Source organism: Ceratotherium simum, chromosome 4 (assembly GCF_057802395.1).
Source record: "Ceratotherium simum simum isolate JZ-2026a chromosome 4, ASM5780239v1, whole genome shotgun sequence".
Taxonomy (NCBI): Eukaryota; Metazoa; Chordata; class Mammalia; order Perissodactyla; family Rhinocerotidae; genus Ceratotherium; species Ceratotherium simum.
Window position 1 is genome coordinate 7,464,175 of NC_141903.1, and position 19,514 is coordinate 7,483,688.

At 46.8% G+C, this 19,514-nt stretch overlaps 2 protein-coding genes across 3 annotated transcripts in view; both read right to left on the reverse strand.

The window, feature by feature from the left end:
* Nucleotides 1-3,094: 3,094 nt before the first annotated feature.
* On the reverse strand, nt 3,095-11,089 carry RPL26L1 (ribosomal protein L26 like 1). Its single transcript, XM_087429409.1, has 4 exons — nt 11,015-11,089; nt 10,547-10,723; nt 4,149-4,289; nt 3,095-3,413 (listed from the first exon to the last, which is right to left on the reverse strand). Exons 2-4 carry the CDS (start codon nt 10,712-10,714, stop codon nt 3,285-3,287), a joined length of 438 nt encoding a protein of 145 aa, XP_087285535.1. The 5' UTR covers nt 10,715-10,723; nt 11,015-11,089; the 3' UTR covers nt 3,095-3,284.
* Nucleotides 11,090-17,287: 6,198 nt separating this feature from the next.
* ERGIC1 (endoplasmic reticulum-golgi intermediate compartment 1) overlaps nt 17,288-19,514 on the reverse strand; it is a 106,381-nt gene continuing 104,154 nt past the window's right edge. For both annotated transcript variants that reach the window (XM_014786102.2, XM_087429410.1), the window contains exon 10: nt 17,288-18,954. In XM_014786102.2, coding sequence (XP_014641588.1) covers nt 18,847-18,954 — 108 coding nt within the window. In that variant the 3' untranslated portion in view covers nt 17,288-18,846. The remainder of the gene's footprint in view (nt 18,955-19,514) is intronic.

Here is a 19,514-nt window from a genome sequence, read left to right on the forward strand (position 1 = left end):
AAATGCTGCTGCTCTTCAACCCTCCCCTTCGTTCAAAAACCAGCATTTGGGGGCCGGCCCGGTGGCGCAAGCGGTTAAGTGCGCGCGCTCCGCTGCGGCGGCCCGGGGTTCGCTGGTTCGGATCCCGGGCGCGCACCGACGCACTGCTTGGCAAGCCATGCTATGGCGGCCTCCCATATAAAGTGGAGGAAGATGGGCACAGATGTTAGCCCAGGGCCGTCTTCCTCAACAAAAAAAAGAGGAGGATTGGCGGATGTTAGCACAGGGCTGATCTCCTCACAAAAAAAAAAAAAACAAAAAAAACCCAGCATTTGTCTGAACTCCCCTGAGAAAAACTTTTCCCTTTGCTCCTGCAAGCAAACCCACTGCCAATCTCCTCTAAAAGACAATAGCTAAAATTTCCTGAGTTCACTGTGCTTGACATGCACCATCTCAAGTAATAAGCCTGACAACTCTATGAGGTAGGTACTCTTTTTATCTCCATGTTATAAATGACAAAACTGAGGCCCAGAGAGGTTAAGCAGTTTGCCCAAGGTCACACAGCTGGGAATTGATGGAGCTGGGATTAGAACTCACGTTTGATGCTGAGTTCCTGCTCTTGATCATGCACTATTATTCACATGGCTAGTATAAGCAGTCTGGTATGACTGGATGCCTGTGGGGGGATTACAGTTCTCAAAGCTCTTATCTATCACTTGCATTGAACGAGTTGCTGAAAACAAGCCAAGTCTGACTCCCAGGAAATATCACAATCTAAGTTCACTGATGAGAGTAATGGCTGGAGCCAGACCAGACATCAGAATATGTCATCCTTACTATAAGTTTAATCTACTATGAAATCTGACTCGCATGCAAATTTTGGGGTCCTAAAACATGCTGGTCGAGAATAAAGACAAGACTCAAGTTAGAAAAACAAACTACACATCTTGCTGGTTGACCTACTCATTATAGTCACTAGACATACAGCTCAGCATGCTCATAACACAGCTGCCCGGTGTGGGTCACCTACTCTATTTTACGTGCTGTGTATATATACTTTCCTACATCCATTTCCACAATTTCCCAATCCTGCCTGGTCGTAAGCATCACACAAGAGCCATGTGAGAAATACACAAGCACACGAGACCTGAAGAGGTCTCTCATCAGACCCACTGCATCACAGACTCTCCAGGGAAGGGGGTGGAGACTAAAACCAGCAAGTACCACGTGACTCCTACAATCAGGCGAATTTGGTGGACTGTTACATTAATTTTCACAACCTTGAACATAAGCGTTTTTAGCTTCTTACCTAGATAGGGAAACAGGCTCACAAAAATGACTGTGCAAGGATCAGAGCAGGATTTGAATCCAGACCCATCTGGCTCCAGAGCCAAGACAGTATTGTTCTGTCTACTCTTAATGCCAGAAAGTCAGAGAATGTAGATCAAGTTTTGTGGTTTGTGATCCCACTGATTTCTTTTGTGAAAAATCATTACCTCTTTGAGTGCAGAATGAATATCAGAATTGGAAATACAAGTAAACTGAACAATAATAGCGATATTAGCATTTGTATACTCACAGCTTTCAAAAAGGGCTCAGAAATAGCCCATCTGATCCTGGCATTTTCCATGAGACAGGAAGGCAATGCAGGTATTACCATCTGTTTTACTACTGAGAAAATGGAAGCTCAGAGATGAGTAATTTGCTCAAAGGCTTCTGATCGTCCAGTGGCAGAGTTGGGATTAGCGTTTAACGGCTGGTAACCATGCTTGTCCCACTAAACAGCACTTCTGCTTCAGATACATAGGTGCCTCTCCGTTCCCTACAAATGTCCAGTCGCTTAGACTCCAGTAAGGGGCTGACAGACTGACAGCAGAACACCAAAACAGCTGGCTAAAATGGCAAGTGAATGGCCTTGGATGTAGTCAGCCCTGGGTTCAAATCCTGGCTCTTAGTTCTCTGGGATTTGGACAATTAACCTGAGCTCATTTTCTTCGTCAGTCAAAATGGGAAATAACTCTGATTCAATCAACCTTTATCGAGAAACTCCAATGTGTCAGATAAGTCCTGTGTTACTAGAGAGCCATAAAAGGCTGTTTGATCCATTTTAATCAATAGATTATTCATCACAGAGGCAAGGGAAGATTTTAGATGCGGCTCTGGAGCTAAATCTTAAAGAGTAACTCCAAGTTTGACCTGGAGTCTAAAGCTCAGATGCTGTGGGGCCCAGGCAAATAGGGTACATGAGTGGAGCAGGCTGGCTAGGGAGGAGGCAGGTCCCCGCTCCACACAACTGGTGCTGTGCAGGACCAGGGCCCCACGCAGCCAGATGAAGCACAACATCTGGATCTCTCTGTGGAATCTCCCAAGTTTTAAATGTTGGAAATTGATTTTTAAAAATTATGAAAACAATAGAGGACAAACTATATCTGTCTGTGAGCCAAATCTTGCCTAAAGGCCATCAGTTTCTTGAGTTAGCCTCAGGAGAGAGGAGGGGCATTTCAGTTACACGGAAATGGCGGTTGCAGAGTCCCGATCTTGGGAAGGGCAGCCTGCTCAGGGAGCTGCACACCATTTGGTTTGGCTGGAGCATAAAGGACAGGAAGCTGGCCAGAGAGCACTCTGTCAGACCTGAGACATGGGCGTGCCAAGCAGCACCATCGCTCAGTGGGGCCTCAGTGCATGCCACTTCACATCATGACCTCCACTGAGTGAGACAAATCCGTGCATCAGGGACCAGAGCCCTGTCCTGTCCATCCCATCAGCATGAGGGTCCAGGCAGGAGCAGGGCTGTCCTACCACTGCTATTTTTTTTTTTTTTTTTGCTTGAGGAAGATTGCCCCTAAGCTAACATCTGTATGACTCTTCCTCTACTTTATATGGGACGCCACCACAGCATGGCTTGACAAGCAGTGCGTAGGTCCATGCCCAGGATCCAAACCTGCGAACCTCACGCGACCAAAGCACAGTGCACAAACTTAAGCACTATGCCACCAGGCTGGCCCCTACCACTGCTGTTTTAATGCTCTATAGATGAAACATATGAAAGACTGGCAAAGAGGAATTGATAATAAGATGGATTGTATCTATAAAACAATGCAAATTCCACTTGGAATTAGGAAACATTTCCAATTTTTATTCATAAAATTATTAATCAAAACAGTAAAAGTAGATTTACAGAGCCACATATCAATAATAAAACAGGAAAGAAATAAAATGTTCCAGAGACACCTTGAAAAGTTTCAAAGGAATACACACCAGACTAAAAATCTACAGTTAAACCGTGGTTGCACAACAGGTTATAGTCACTCTTGCATCTTCTCAATAAGTTCCTCCTTATATTTGCCTTTCTCTTTTCCAACTTGTCGAGATTTAGCTTTGCGTTCAAGAATTTTTTTCCGATCTTTGTCTAGTTTTAGCCTGGTGATAACCACCTGTTAGGAGGAAGAAAACAAACAGATTTTTATTTTTTCAAGTGAAAAGATTTATAACCACAATTATTCTGTAGAGGAGAGCTTCCCTCAACAGCAGCAGCCTGGGTTCCTTCTGCTACCCAAACTCCTACCGGCTAACTCCTGAGGACCTAGGAGACCATTCAGATAAGTTTAGGGATAGGAAATATCATTTAGGATGGGAAAAATTATATTACCAACATGTTTCTGGTTTGTCTATTTTCTCCTGTCAGGCAAAATGCTGTTTAAAAAACATCTGTATTCCCACCAGCTACTGGGCAATATAGTGATCATAATAAGGATAAGTAAGACCCCAACCATCCTCCCCTTAAGGATCTGAAACTCTGGAGGACAGAGACCCTACAATACAGTGTATAAAATGGGAGTGTGAAGGAGGAATGGCATATTCCATAGGTGTGAGGGTCAAAGGAGGACATGCTCTCTTCTCCCTCTGGACATAATCTAGTGGGAAGTGATGCCTGGAATGCCTGGAACCCTCTTACTACCCGCTTGAAGACAGAGCCTTCACCAAGGATAACAAAACAGACAAGGAAAGAATCTGGATCCTCAATGATATCACTAAGCCAGTGAATCAATCACGACTGCCTGACCTCCCTCTAGAAGCCCGTGCCAGGGCCACCTGTATAAACAGTACCGACATGTCAATAACCCTGTGCTACGCTACATGGCTGCTACCTGGCCAGTGCTGGGCCGTACCTTGCTCGGGTGGATGCCCACGTGGACAGTGGTGCCGTTAGCCTTCTCACGTTGCACCCGCTCGATGTAGATGACATATTTCTTTCTGTACACCTGCACCACCTTGCCGATTTGCTGACCTTTGTAGTGTCCTCGAACCACCTAAGAGAAAATGCAGCAAAGAATTCCCCCCATTTCTAATGCATGACCATCACAGTGAGGAAACTGATTATCAGGAACACACAGGCTAACACACAACTTTTTGTACAAAAGCAGATTAATCCTCGCAGTCAAAAGTCAGCTATTTTTTGGTATAAATCTGCTCTGTTATTCTAAGTCAGGTGGAAATTCTTCACCTGAATTTTTTTCTTCTCTTATCTGAAAAACAAAAAATTCCTTGAACTAGGATGGCTATCACAGAACAAGTCCTGAGAATAAAAACATAAAATTTAAGAAAAACTATAATTACTCTCAAGATCTAAATAAAGAGTGGTTAAAGACATACTGAGACTCTCAGGCAACCATTTAAAATCCGTATTTTCAAAAAATAATTTATGACCTAGGAAAATGCTCAAGATACAGCCTTTAGACCAAAAAAAGGAGAATACAAAGCTATATATAGAATATAGTCTGACTCTTGTGTGTATATGTTTCATATATGGTATATAACATGATGGGATGGAAATATATCCAAATGTCGAGAATAGCTGCTATTAGTCAGGAAGTAGGATTACAGACGATTATTTTTTTAATTTATATTCTTCCAAATTTCAATATTTCTACAATTAATATAAATATTTTAGTCATAAAAAAACTAAAATGTTAAATTAAAATCTAATGGGTTGTTATTGTGTATGCACTAAACATCTGCTCACGTTCCAACCCTATTAGAAAACCAACTAGATTATGGGTTTCCTGAAGACAAGAGCCTTTTAAACAGTAGCCACGATATAGGTGATGCTGATTGATAAGCATAGAGGAAATACCACATATAAAGAACTGAACAATCTCGATATTCCTAAAATGTACCTAGACTGCTCAGCTTACTTACCAAGGCGTTTTTCAGGTTGAAAACAGAACAGCCATGCCTCACTGAAAACCCACCACACTCTAGATCACCAGAGACTCTCACATGGAAAAGTCTGTGAAAAGACTCTATTAACTATCCTCAAGACTGAAGAAAGACGTTAGTAAAACGAGTCTAAAGGAACAGTGGGTTAAAGAGAAGTGGACAAACGCTAGACCCAGTGAGGAGGGGGCGGGATAAGACTAAATCAACTGAACTGGAAAGGTGAGGGAGAAGAGGCAAGGATGATATCCAGTCTGGCTGGGCAACTGATGGATAGATATGCCTTTCCCAGAGGCATGGGGGATGGAGGAAGAAACAGGTTTCAGGAGAAACAGTTTAGTTTAGAACACGTTGATTATGAGGCATCTAGCGACATTCTAGTGGAGAATTCCACACACAGCTGGAAGGCCAACTGTGTCAGCAACAAAGACCTGGGAGTCACCCATAGTGACTGTGACTGAAGCCTGATTCTGCTTGGGATCTGGTGGTATAAGAGGGCAGAAAGTAGAGATCTGAGAAAAGCCAACATTTTGGAAGAGCTTGCGAGAGAGACTGAAGTGGCCAGAGAGAATGGGAAAATGGGGGACTGTGCTGTTAGAGTAGCCAAGAGAAGAATGTCAAATGCTGCGGAACGGTTAACTAGAGGAAGGATATAGGAATTGATCTGACAAGCTGGTCCCTGGTGATCATGGCTAAAGTGCTTTCGGCGGAGCGGTGGGATGGAAGCTGTCTACAGTAAGGTGATGAGTTCAACAGAGGTGAGAAGACAGTCCCAAGGAGCCTGGCTCTGAAGAGAATGAGACAGAAGATATATGCTCCAGGGAGATGTGAAGTTAAGGGAACGTTTTTATTTTTAGAGAAGGAAAATGTGAATATATCTAAACGCTGATGAGAACAAGTATGGAGGAAAAGTTAAAGGAGACCATGGAGTTCGGGGATAATGGACAGACCTCGAGAGGAGAGGAGAGACTGGAGGACCACACAACATACAGTGGCAGATGGATTAGCTTTAGAGAGAAATAGAGGCATCTCTGTCATTGTAACAGGAGAGAACCAAGACAAGAGAGGCGGACCTGCAGGTAAGTCAGAGCGTGTGCAGCCAAGAGTTCTGAAAGTTCCTGGATGATAGTTTTAACTTCCTCTGTAAAGTAAGAGGAATAGTCACTGCTCAGAGAAAGAGGCAGGTGAGGTTCAGAAGATCCCAAGAGAGAAAAGGCAGTTTTAACAAACCCAAATGGGACTATTTCATTCTCCTGGTGGAGAAGTGTTTATCCAGTACAGCCTGTGGAGTCAGACCTGGATTGGAACGTCATTTTCTGTATTATTTCTTTATTATTTAACTCAAGTTTCAGTTTTTTCGTATATAAAAAGGAAACAATTCCTACCTCATAGGCATTCAAAAATAACAGCTCCTCCTCCCCTGCCCTCCTTGTCTTTATCTCCCCTTCCACTTCCATCCAGTCAATAATTTTTTCATTCATCCAACAAATACTGACTGTGCCCGTTGTGTGCCAGGCTCTATAATGAGGTGAGACAACAAAAAAGAGAAGTTCTCTAGCATCACGGGGCTTAGTCTGATGGGTGGTAAGCAGTTAACAAGTAAACATACAAATATACGATCACTAACTGGAACATGGCACATAGGGACTTCCTGGGATGATAAAATGGTCTGTCATAACTAGGGTGATGGCTACATGGTTTTACATCTGCCAAAACTCGCCTGTGCATTTTACTGTATGTAAATTATGCCTTAAAAAAACAGATCTCGGGAGCTGGCCCCGTGGCTTAGTGGTTAAGTGCGCGCGCTCCACTGCTGGTGGCCCGGGTTCAGATCCCGAACGCACGCCGATGCACCGCTTCTCCGGCCATGCTGAGGCCGCGTCCCACGTACAGCAACTAGAAGGATGTGCAACTATGACATACAACTATCTACTGGGGCTTTGGGGAAAAATAAATAAATAAAGTTAAAAAAAAAAAAAATCTCGGTATTCATTGTTATGAAGGAAAATTAAAAGATGCTATGCTGTAAAATTGATTCAAGTATCTGGGAAGCCTTTTCTGAGGAACTGACATTTAAAATAAGACCTGAAAAATGAGGAGTTAGTCAGGGAAAGGGGAAAGGAAGAACACTCCGGGCAGAGGAAGCATTCTGGGCAAAGATACAGAGGGAGAAAAGATCAAGGCGTATTTAAAGACTGGAAAAGGCCAGGGTGTTTGGAGTAAAGAGCACGTGAGGGATGGCAGGGTGAGATGAGGGTGGAGAAGCAGACCAGGACTGGCTCACAGGGGCCGTGTGTTAATGATTTTAGATGTCACAGTAAGCACATCGAGCACCGCTGATAGGTTTTAGGTAGCATCTGATTTACAAATAATACCCCTCTGTGGAGAATGCCTGACAAGGGTAAGACTGGAAGCTGGAGATACCTTGAACTAAACTGGAAATGTTGGGGCCGGCCTGGTGGTGCAGCAGTTAAGTGCGCGCTCTACACTGCGGCGGCCCGGGGCTCACAGGTTCGGATCCTCGGCGTGCACTGACACACCGCTTGTCAAGCCATGCTGTGGAGGCGTCCCATATAAAGTGGAGGAAGACGGGCACAGATGTTAGCCCAGGGCCAATCTTCCTCAGCAAAAAGAGGAGGACGTTAGCTCAGGGCTGATCTTCCTCACAAAATAAATAAATAAACTGGAAATGTCAAGAACTGGTCAGATTCAAGTCTTATTTTAGAGGTAGAATGAGCAAGACTTAGTGATAGATTAGAAGAAGCGGGTGAGGAAGCGAGTTGTTAAGGATAATTAAAGGTTTTTATGGCACATGCAGGCGAAGAAGAGTTGCTTATTGAGGTGTGGGAGATGGGAGGAGAATCCCATAACAGAGGCAGCAGGAGTGTTAGGATCAAGAATACTCCTGGGTAAGAAGCTTGAAATGTCTATGAGACATCTTCATAAAGACATTCAGGGGCCGGCCCAGCAGTGAGCGGTTAAGTTCCCGCGTTCCACTTTGGCGGCCCGGGGTTCGCAGGTTCGGGTCCTGGGTGCGGACCTACTCACCTCTCATCGAGCCATGTGGCATCCCATATAGAAGAGCTACAACTCTACAACTAGGATACACAACTATGTACTGGGGCTTTGGAGAGAAAAAAGAAAAAGGAAGACTGGCAACAGATATTAGCACAGGGCCAATCTTCCTCAAAAAAAAAAAAAGAAGAAAGAAGGAAAGAAAAAGAATAAAGTACGTTTGCAAAAAAAGACGTTGAGCATGCAGTTAGATCCTCAGCTCTATGCTTGGAAAAGTGGTTTCGAGTGGGATATAGAAGAGGGAGTTGTTGACATAGAGAAGACATTTAAAGCTCTGGGAACAGATATTATCATCTAGGCAGACAACGTAGGCAAGACGAGGTGTTAAACCAGGTGCAGGCCTTGACGCACTGCAGTATTTCGGGATCAGACAGAAGAGAAACAGCCGGCAAAGGAGCCTAAGCCTAAAGTAAACTGAGACTGGACTGTCTCAGAAGCCAAAAAGAGACTATTCAAGAAGTAAGGTGGAGCCACTTATGCCAAACGCTGCTGAAAAAGTCCAGGATGATGAGACCAAGATGTCTCCACTGGATTTAGTCGTAAAGAGCCTACTGGTGACCTCAGCCAAAAGCAGTTTCTGTTAGGTAGTGAGACAGAGATCAGACCAGAGAGGGTCTAAGAGTGAACGGAAGGTGAGGAAATGTAGATAACTCTTTTGAGGAGGCTGGCCATACATGGAGAGAGCAGTAGCTGGAAGGAAATGTGAGGCTGGGAAGAGAATCTAAATTTTCTAGTTCTCTTGCAAAATCAAAGAATTTGACAACAATGAGCTTGCATTTCCCTAAGGCAGCAATGGGCTGAGATATACAACTCTCTCCTTTAAAGATTTTATTTATTTATTTTCCCCCCCAAAGCCCCAGTAGATAGTTGTGTGTCACAGCTGCACATCCTTCTAGTTGCTGCATGTGGGACGCGGCCTCAGCATGGCCGGAGAAGCAGCGCGTCGGTGCGAGCCCGGGATCCGAACCCGGGTCGCCAGCAGTGGAGCGCGCTCACCCAACCACCAAGCCACGGGGCTGGCCCTACAACTATCTCCTTTAAATGAGGCATGAGCTCTCCAGTTGCCATTTTCTGGTCATCAGCCCATTTCTATTATTTAATTTGCCTAAGTTGCCCCAATACACATTTGCGATTCTTCCATTCTAGAACATTCTGATGGGAAGGATCCAGGAGAGAAGTTGAAATTGTTGATCACACCTCTGAACTATTCTTTCTACTCTTCCTGTCACACCCTCTGCTTAAATGATCCCCTACTTCCAATCTTTTCCTTCTAAAAATGTTCCTCAAACCTTGACAAGTCCCAATGCCTTAGATGATACACCATATCACTTAAACTTGTCGCATTTCATTCTCTAAAACAATGGCTCACAACTAGGGGAAGTGCTGGGGGCAGGGTGGATTTTGTCCTTGATAGACATTTGGGAATATCTGGAAATATTTCTGCTTGTCTCAACTGTGAGGAGGTGCTACCAGCATCCAGTCGGGAGAGGCCAGGGATGCTGCTAAACATCCTACAATGCACAAGAGAGCTCCGTATGACAAAGAATTATCCAGTCCAAGACGGTAACAGTGCCGAGGTTAGGAAACCCTGCTCTAAAATGGGAGCTCCGTGGTAACAGGGGCCTTGTCAGTCTTGTTCACTGCTGGTGTCTAGAACAGCGCCTGATAAGTGCTCAATCAATATTCCTTCAAGGAGTGAATCCAGCCCCTGCCTATTTCACTCACTCCCCACTCCCCTTTCCCTACCACACATCCCAAGCTCCAGTCAGGGAGAACACAGGGCTTACACTTTCCCACACGGGCCATACTCTTTCTTGCCTCTGACTTGCTGCTGCTTCTCCATTCTCTCTGCCAAACCCAGTACCATCAAATGCTCAGCCTCCACTAAACTCAACCATACCCAATCATTACTCTTATCGCAGCACTTTCTCTGCAGAATCTAGTTCAAAAAATCACCCTGAGCAATGCATAGCAAACCAATAGCCACAGCAAATCAGCAGCTAAATCAAAAAGCAGAGTTTGGCGTGGCTGACATACTACTTTTAAAGAAATTATTATTATTAACGAACTGAACTTGAACGCTCTTAATTAAGTTGGGCAGGCACTCTGTTGGCTCTGGGCCCCAGCTCCGGTCTCACACATCTGCAGACCATGTTACTTGCTAGGGTCCTGAGGGCATGGGAGGCCCCCACGTCCAAGCGCACACGACGGTCTCAGGCAAAGGCGGCGCCGGAGCGCCACGCAGCTGGGGACCCAGAGCCCGAGGGAGACGCACCTGGACCTCGTCGTCCTTGCGGATGGGCATGGAGCTCACGTTGTACTTCTGCCGCAGCTCCTTGGAGAGCGGCGACGACATGATCTTCCTGCGCACGTGCGAAGGGGCATTGAAGTGGCGTTTGCGGTTTTTGCTGCGGTCCGAAGTCACGAAGGGGTTGAACTTCATGGCGACCGCCTGCAAACAGAGGGAGCGAAGGGGTGTGTAGTGAGGTCCCAGGGCCCGCTCTCCACCAGGACGCTCCCCACCCCTGCGCAGGCGTCCTACGGGAGGAGGCGGCCTCGACGAAGGCGACTGAGGGCGGACCGGCATGTGAGGGCTCCGCCGGACACACAGCGTAGGGCGTGCGCGGGGGGCGCGCCTGCCCAGAGGGGGCGTGGGAAGAGTGCGGCACTGGGGCCTTGACGCTGACCCGGGGAGGAAGGCTCGGGCTGGAGAAGAAGGCACGGTTGGGGGTCAGGCAGAGACCTGGGGAGGCGGGGAGTCCCGCGGCACGGCGGGGAAGGGTCCTATGGGGCGGAGGGCTTCACTCCGAGAAAACAGTACCTCTTCCCCACTTACCTGGCGCCGGGCCGGAAGTGAGGCTGCCTTGCCGCGCGAGCGTAGACAGGAAGCGGTGCCCCATTCCCGTCGGAACTAAACTGAGTGGCGCCCCCTGTGGCTTGGGGTGGGATCGCAGTGCCTCGTTCCGAGGGGCCGCGCAGCGCTACCACGAAGCGCTGGCGTCGCTGGGGAGAAGGGGCATACTTCTGTCGGGCCTGCAATAGAGGCTTTTGATATTTTTTGTTAGGTACACCAATAGTGTCTTTCCTATCCCAAACTCTTGCTTTGCCTCTGTTCCCCTCCACAGAGGTCATCTAGGCATATTGTCGGGGTGCTTTAAACATCATGATGATCCAAATGCAATCTGCAGACGTGCTGCTTCAAAATGACTGAAAAGCCTGATCAAAATGCGGATTTTCGTGCTCCATCACAGTCCTACAAAACCAGACAGTGGTAGGTCAGGGTCCGGGAATCTGAATTTAAGGCAAGCACTCCCTGCCCCCTACGGGGGCAGAATTTTGAGGCGCACCAGGGTTTGAGGATAGTTTCGAATCAACCACCTGGCTTTGCAAAACTTCCCCCCAGGTTTTTAGTACTGTTCGGGAGAGCTGGGGTTGTAGAGTCAGGCCTGGACCCAAGTGCCTCTTCATGTTGCTGGACCTTGGAGAGACGCCTCCTTGTTTCTGAGCCTCGGTTTCGTCATCTGTGAAATGGAGATGCTCTTAGTAGGTGCCTCAAAGAGTTGTTATGAGGACTAAAGGAGTTAATCCTTTTAGAGTGTTTAGAACAGTGTCTGGCACAGAGCGCTCAGTTACAGTCAGCCATTTTTCCTACTATAAGCGGAGGTGTATGTGTGGAGCTTGCTCCAGAGCGGCCCTAATGCCGGGCCTCACATTCACCACAGTCCTCACATTCAGACTTTTTCCCTTAACTCCCAGTGACGCAAACTGTAAGCTTCGTGTGTTCGATGTAAACGCGCGCTATGCGCCACGCCGGCTGGAGCTCGGGTTGCGCAGTCTCCCTTTTTCAACTCTGCGAGAGCCTTTAGAAGACGCCTACCCGCTCAGCTGGGACTCTGCGGCCCGAGCGCCTGGGGTTTGCGGACTCAGCCCTGCCCCGCCCCTCCAGGCCCCGCCCACCCCACCGCGCCCCGCCCACCTCGGGCCTGCCTTGTCCCCGCCTCGCCTCGCCGGGTTGTGCCCCAGCTCCGCCTCCCGACCCGGGAAGGCTGCCCGGTGGAGCGGGCGCCACCCCACGGCTCCGTAGGCCGAGACACCCTGCGCGGCCCCGGGGAATGAACGGTCTCAATCCTGGCTCGGAGACTCCCATGATTGATTCATTCATTCACTTAATTCATATCTATAGATCTTCCTCGGCATAGGATGGGGTTACGTCCTGATAAACTCACCTGAAATTGAAGTAAGCTGAAAATACATTGAGTAAGAAGTTGAACAGGATCAACAGTTTTCAAAGATTTTGTAAAAGCAGTAGAAACCTTTACAAACTGTTGTTTCACAAGATGATTTGTGTGTGTGTATTTCAAAAGGAAAAAGAAAAAAACCCGAAACAGTCCGTGTCAATGTAGACATCTTCATCCTTTAGTAAATCTTTGAAGTAAGATGAATCCCAATGCCGACCTCATCCCAGAGTTGTGCAATTCAACAATACATTGAACTCCCACGTTGGGGCCCAGCATCACAAAGTCGAAAAACATAAATCGAACAATCATAAGTCGGGGACAGTCTGTACTGAGCACTTACTTTGTGGCAGATGCCAGACAGAAGTCTGTGGTGCTCAGTTAACAGATGGACACCCTGAAATTCAGAGAGGGAGATGTCTTACCAGACTCAGGCAGGTCCCGTGCTCTCTCCAGTTTACTAGTGTCCCCTGAGATGAAATGGTGAAATTGTTAAACACCAGTATTTACTAATACTCTGCATCAACCAGGGCACCTGGCTTGATCCTTGGACTTGCTGGGTCCTATTCTAGGTTTCAATCCAGACCCCTTGCAGCCAGTATTGGAGACCTCTGGCCTTCAGACTCAGGGAGGATGGCCACACCTGGGCTGTTTGCAGAAGCCAGGGCAGCAGAGTAAGTACAGTGAAAGTTGATGAGGCAATAGCAACTGAAAGGCCACCCATTGTGTGTGTGTCAGGCTCCAAGAGTAAGGAGGTGGGAGAAGATCCGTAGGTGTTCTCACAACAAAAAAAGAAGTGGTATTATGTGAGGTGCTGGAGGTGTTAACTAATGCTGTGGCAGTCATTTCACAACATGTAATAAGTGTATCAAATCAACACGCTGTACACCTTAAACTTACACAATGTTATAGGTCAATTATATCTCAATAAAGCTGGGGGGAAAAAAAGGAAGTCACTTCCCATGGGCAAGGCAGGAGCAGACACTGTTATGACTGAGTGCACATGGAAGGTCAGAGGGTTCTCAGAGCAGCCCTTGCAGTGTTCATCAGACCCAAGCCCCTGATAAGTTCGTTCGTTCAAGCATTCATCCACTCACTCACTCACTGGCTCCTTCTCTGTTCATTCATTCACTTCTCTGTCACGCTCATTGATTAACTCATTCACACAACACATCCATGCATTGCTCATTAAGTTAATCATCATTTATTTGGTACCTACTTGGCACCACAGGTACAGGGCTAGATCAGAGATCTGGGGGGGAGTGAGATCTGGTCCCTGCTCTCAAGGAGCACAGAGCCTCACTGTGAAGGGCAACCATATGAGGACAGATCATGACAACCCAAGATCATCAAGGTGTATTCATGATCAACCAGGGCGGGGAGGCATTTCTTTATCCCCAGTGTGGCTCAGTAGAATTAAGACAGGTGCAATGACATCAGGTAAGATGCCTGAGGCTCTGTCACTCTAATGAGGACTTAGTGGGATTGGCCCTTAGAAACATGCACAGAGACTGGGATAGAAGCCTGGGGACCTAGCACAGTGGCTGGCACAGAGGAAATGCCCAGGAAATGTTTTTATGTCTCTGAGGCAGAGGGTGATGTGGTGGGGAAGTATGTGAGCCCTGGATTCCGACTGACTGGGTTTGGATCTGCATCACTTCCTGGCTCATAGCTTTCGATAAGATATTTAGCCTCATGGTCACTCACTTTCCTCATCTGAGAAATGGGAATAATGATAGTACTTACTGCATCAGTTTGGTGTCAGGATTAAATGAACCCTTAGCACAATGTCTGGCACAAAGTAGGCACTTAATAAATGGTAGACATTTTTTATTAAATGAATGAATAATAATGGCTAATCTTGTGAGGCTGAGCATTTAGTCAGGCATTGTGCTAATAGCTTTACAAGCATTACCTCATTTAATCTGGTAAACAACCCTCTGAATTGTCCCCTTTACAGGTGAGAAAACAGAATGAGATGGGAGCAGAATATGAACATGATCCACTATTAGATACTCAATATGGTTATTGTTATCTTGCAGCTGATACGACAATATTGAAATAATGACGAGATCCATAATCATTAAGATAGAAAGGTGTCTATTAAGTGAGGAAAAAAGTAACTTGCAAAAATAATAGTAACAGCATGATCCCATTTTGAATATGGAATGATGTCACCAAAATGTTAATAATGATTATCTCAGATTAGTGGAATTATGGGTGACTTTAATTTTCCCTTTTGCTCTTTTCTGATTTTCCTCCAATGGGGCTATGAGCATATATTATTTGCGTAATTAAAGTCATGTTTTAAGGGTTTTAAATTCTTGTTTAAGAAGATCCCCAATGTTCAATTTATAGCTTTCCTCTGCAGGCTGTTTAAAGGAAGAAAACAAAAGTACTCACACTACTTTCAATTTTCCCTTTTTTTGGGGGGGGTCAGTTTTCCCTTTTGACACAGATAAGAGGATCTTGGAGATGAGGGGGAACCACACAATTCTTCGTAACCCCGGAGTTAGGCGGCCGTGGGTTTGAATTCCAACTTTACCACCTGCTGGCTGTGTGATGGAGACAAGTTACTAAGTTTCTGTATTCTCATTCCTAAAAAGGAGGTCACACCCCTCTCGTAGGATGGCTGTGAGGATTAAGAAAGACCAGGCCTAAACAATCTCTTTGCCTGGTACGTGGAGAACGCCCAACCAATGGTGCCTATTACTGCAAGAGTTAAGACAAAAATAATTTATTTTGGTCAGAATAAAGTGCGTAACCTCATCACTCCATGACTGACAGAAGACAACTGCTAGGGAGGGAAAAGGGTCTTGGGTGGATGTTCTCCTCCACATGGCCCCCTCTCACATTCCTGGACCGCTGCATCTATCTGCTGCAGCAGCTAATGAACCAGTTTCTTAAGAAGGGATTAGGACCACCGGTGGCCTGCCCCATTGAGAAAACGTCTATTTTTGTTTCTGGCAAGAATCAAAAACTAATTTGTGACATACAGTAATAAAAACTAACTACAGCTGCCACTTATGAGCCCCATTGCTGCACCCCACTTCTTCCCAAGGTTCACACCTGCTCTGCGATACCCACCCAGGCCACGTGGGCCAAAGCCCTTGAGCTTAACTCTTCACTGACGCCCCTCTGTAACTCCACCTCTCCTGCATCTGCAACATCCTCAGGAGGAGCCATTTCCGCCTGAACCACCACAGCCCTAACCTATCACCCACGCCTCTATGGGTTTGTGCTGTAGTCCCTGACTGGGAAATCCTCTTACAGGAAAACACTGTAATCTGCACTTGGTTAGATAACTGAAAGAAATAGTTTAAGGAAGAAATAAAAAAAATGACACATACAGAAATGTTTTACGTCAACTTAAAACATTCGCCAGTCTTCTGAATCTGAAGCAAGGCTTTTTCAGTGAGAAACCTGCATTGGAGGTCTCCTTCATTTTCCTCATATAAACCATGTCCTTAAATAAACCAACCCAAGAGTTCCAATTTCTGGTTTCTTTAACTTGGAGTGAGAACTTAGACGCTTTTAATGTGAATGCAGAATCCTCAAGGACTTCCCCTGCCCCCTAAATCTTTTCGGGGGTCTTGTTCACATCTGATTCAGTAGCATTTTGAGGAGGGGGTGGCAACTCACTTTTATCAGGTCTCTCCAAAGTATTCAACTTAGTTTTAGTAGCTCCTTTCATTTTCCAATCATATTTATTGGTTAACTAAGTCACATCAGTACACCATAAAGCACAGCTGGCATAACCAGGTTTGGGAACCCACGTAACTGACTGCCTGGTAGGCATATTCCTCTTGACCACTAGCTTTGAGTGTCACAATAACTCAGGTATCAGACAGGATGTTCAAAAGAGAATGGGGAAGGTCAATGACAAGTTTCTGGCAGACTGTTTGCTCCCACATTCATCTCTGATGTGTTTATCCACGTTCGTGCTCTTCCGGGGGAAGGCCTCGAAGGACTGCACAGCAGGAGGGCAAGTATCCGTTAAGCCCCTTTCTCATAGCTGCTGCTGATCTGCTTTTGCGGAGCTTAGGGTTGAAAAAGGAATGCCAGATCCCTGGGAATCAAGAATTTATGAAATACCTTTCACTGATGCAGCCCTTAGCTCAAAGCTGCGAGAAGAGGTTAGCACTGTTCTCAAGGAGATTATATTCTGTTGGGGGATTCTACGGCACAAGTACCATTTTTGAAAATTTACCATGTACCGCTTTCCTGCACATGTGAGCTCATTCTGATCCAGTATGATTTACTTGCATATTATAGATTTAATTTCCGCAACAGCCCTATGAGGTTATTACTATCCCCATTTTCACCAGAGGAAACTGAGGCACTGAGAAGGACCTGGCCTGAGGCTGCACAGCTCGAAAATGGCAGATCCAGAACATTCAGTAGGGATTCAGTAAAGGAAGGGCTGCATCCAAAGGGTCTTGACTTTCGGATCCTCCTCACAGATTTTTTTCCACATTTCCCAATTCTCTCCTCTGGAATTAAATCCCAGGCCGACTGTGACTCCAGGCTACTCAGCCACAATCAAGTAGAAAGAAACACACAGCAGTATTTCTGAAAATCAGCCTTTTAATCTATTTGAAACCAACGAGTGGGGAAAGAGCTAAAACATTTTGTTCCCTGGAGATTTTGTTTAAAAGAACGGGTCAGAGGTGTCTCAGAGGAAACCGACATCCCATATGTCCGCAAGAGTTTTTTTAAAAAATGCATAAAAGTGGAATTTCAGCTCATGTGCATGCCACACATCTCCCCACCCCGCCCTGCCCACCCTCTACAGGCTCACGTATTCACACACCAAAAGGACTCCTTCTGTAACTGGGGAACAGAACGTAAAAAAAATCCATTCACTGGCCACAGATACCAGAAATAACCAAATGCAGTTTACATTCACAACATCAGTCAACTCATATGCAAAAGGGGAAGCTTTTCTAATTGGAATTCTGAGCCCAACATTACAAATGGCAGAGACTTGAGCTATCCATAAAGATAATTTAAAAACTCCTTCCACTGGACACTCCCCTTAATTACAAAAGTATGCAAACAATCTTGATATAAATGGAAAACAGGCGGGCAGCTCTTTCCCTGGGAGAGGAGGGCATACCTAAAATTCCCTGCGTGGAATTAGTGCCTGGACCATTGCTGCTCCCTTTCAGGACTAAAGGGGAAGGATGAAGGGGAGCAGTGGGGTAGGGACCCACGCCAGGAGCACGTGGGGAGACAGTGGGGCCGCCCAGGGACAAGGATCATGTTGGTGTGTGGCCAGCCAGTGGGTCAGCTCAGTGGCAAGTGGGCTACAACTGAGCTGCAGAGAGGTCCCAGTGCTGTGCACCCCTGGGAGCCCGGAATGTGGACGTCCACAGCCGGGAGATGGGCTGATCTGCTTTGCTTCCCCCACCTAAGGCCTTGGGACTGACGGTGGCCGTCTGGGAGAGGCCGAGACCTGATTATTTTAGGGTTGCAGAGAAGGATGCTTCCCATCTGGACATAAGTGCACAAACCACGTCTGCTTCTCAAAGGATGACTTCCCAGTCACAACCAGCCCCTCCCCTAAGAGATGCTGTTGCCACACAGCACAGGGGCCGAGGCACATTGGCACAGGGTTAAAGAAGCAAGGTGAGAGAGGAAGGGAACTTGCCACCCGCCCACTGACCAGTGGGCAGACTTGAGTCTCCGCCGCTGCTGCCCAACAACTGGGCATCTGCTTCTTGGGAGAAAAAGAAAGGGATGGGGGTAAGGGACTTGAGGCCTGGACTCGAGGTCAGGCAGGAAGGGTTGGAGCGGGAGTGAGGGTTCCATCTACAGCGCCACATCTCAGGGCCTTGCCTGGGAAGTACCATCTTGTGTTGAAGGCGCCAGGCGGGAGGTACCTTTGGACAGCCTGGTCCAAAGCCGAGAGCCCAGGTCTGTGGGTTGGCTGTGCCAGGGGAGAAGCCAAGCGATTAGTGTGTCCAAGTGGTGGGGGCTTCGAGATTGTCAGAGGCTGGCTGAGAGCTGGTCAACGTAGATTCTGGGCTGTTCTCCTAAGAGGAAAGGGACTGCAGCCCTCAGGAGTGGTCCCCAATATCCCTGAGCCCCCCTTGCCTGACTCTGATCTTGGGGCTCTACAGAGAAAGGGGCACCACTACTTCAGGCAGCGTAATTCGTCTAAAATTAAACTCGGGGAAAAGAGGTAGCTGCGAAACCATGAGCCACCCCCACCTCCTACACCACCACTTTGGGACACAGCCAGATCCTCGGCCAGATAGAGGGCAGGAGGGGACAGGGCGCTGGAGGCAGGGCTGGCGGTCTCCCTGGGTTCTCGGCCATGGGGCTGGGCGGGTTGTCAATGCATCTTGCCCAGCTGAATCTTCTTCCAGGCCTCTGAGGCTGTGAAGATACATGAGTCCAGAATGCCGGCAACAGTGAAGGTCCCACCAATGATGGCACAGATCTGAAAGGGGGGAAGGTCAGAGGTCAGCACTGGAGCGAGTGCCAGGCCAGACCCCTCCTAAATCATGAGATGATGAGCTCAGAGATGATGAGCTCAGCAAGTACAGATGCTCTGCCCCATTATGCCCACCACATGATAACCATTGGGGTCTGGAACATACTTAGGGCTCAAAAAAACCCATTTGTTGGATGACGAATTTAATAATAATCATAGTAATCATCAACTCCTTTAATTCCCATATTAACTCTCTGAATGAGGAAGGGGATTATTAGACCCATTTCACAGATGAGAAAACTGAGGCTTAGTTAGGTAACTAAGTTCACACAGTAAGTAGCAGAGCTGTCACCTGAATTCAGGTGTGTCTTGACCCTGGAGCCTGCGGTCTTAACTTCTACTCTAAATTTATCAGATATTCATAATCCCATTTTCAGACGAAGGAATGGAGGTTCAGAAAGGCAGCACCACTGGCCCAAGGTCATACAGCCAGGAACCTGAACTTGGGTCTGACAGGTCCAGGCCCAGTGCTGCCTTGACTGAGATCTGGGGCGGGCTGACTAGGC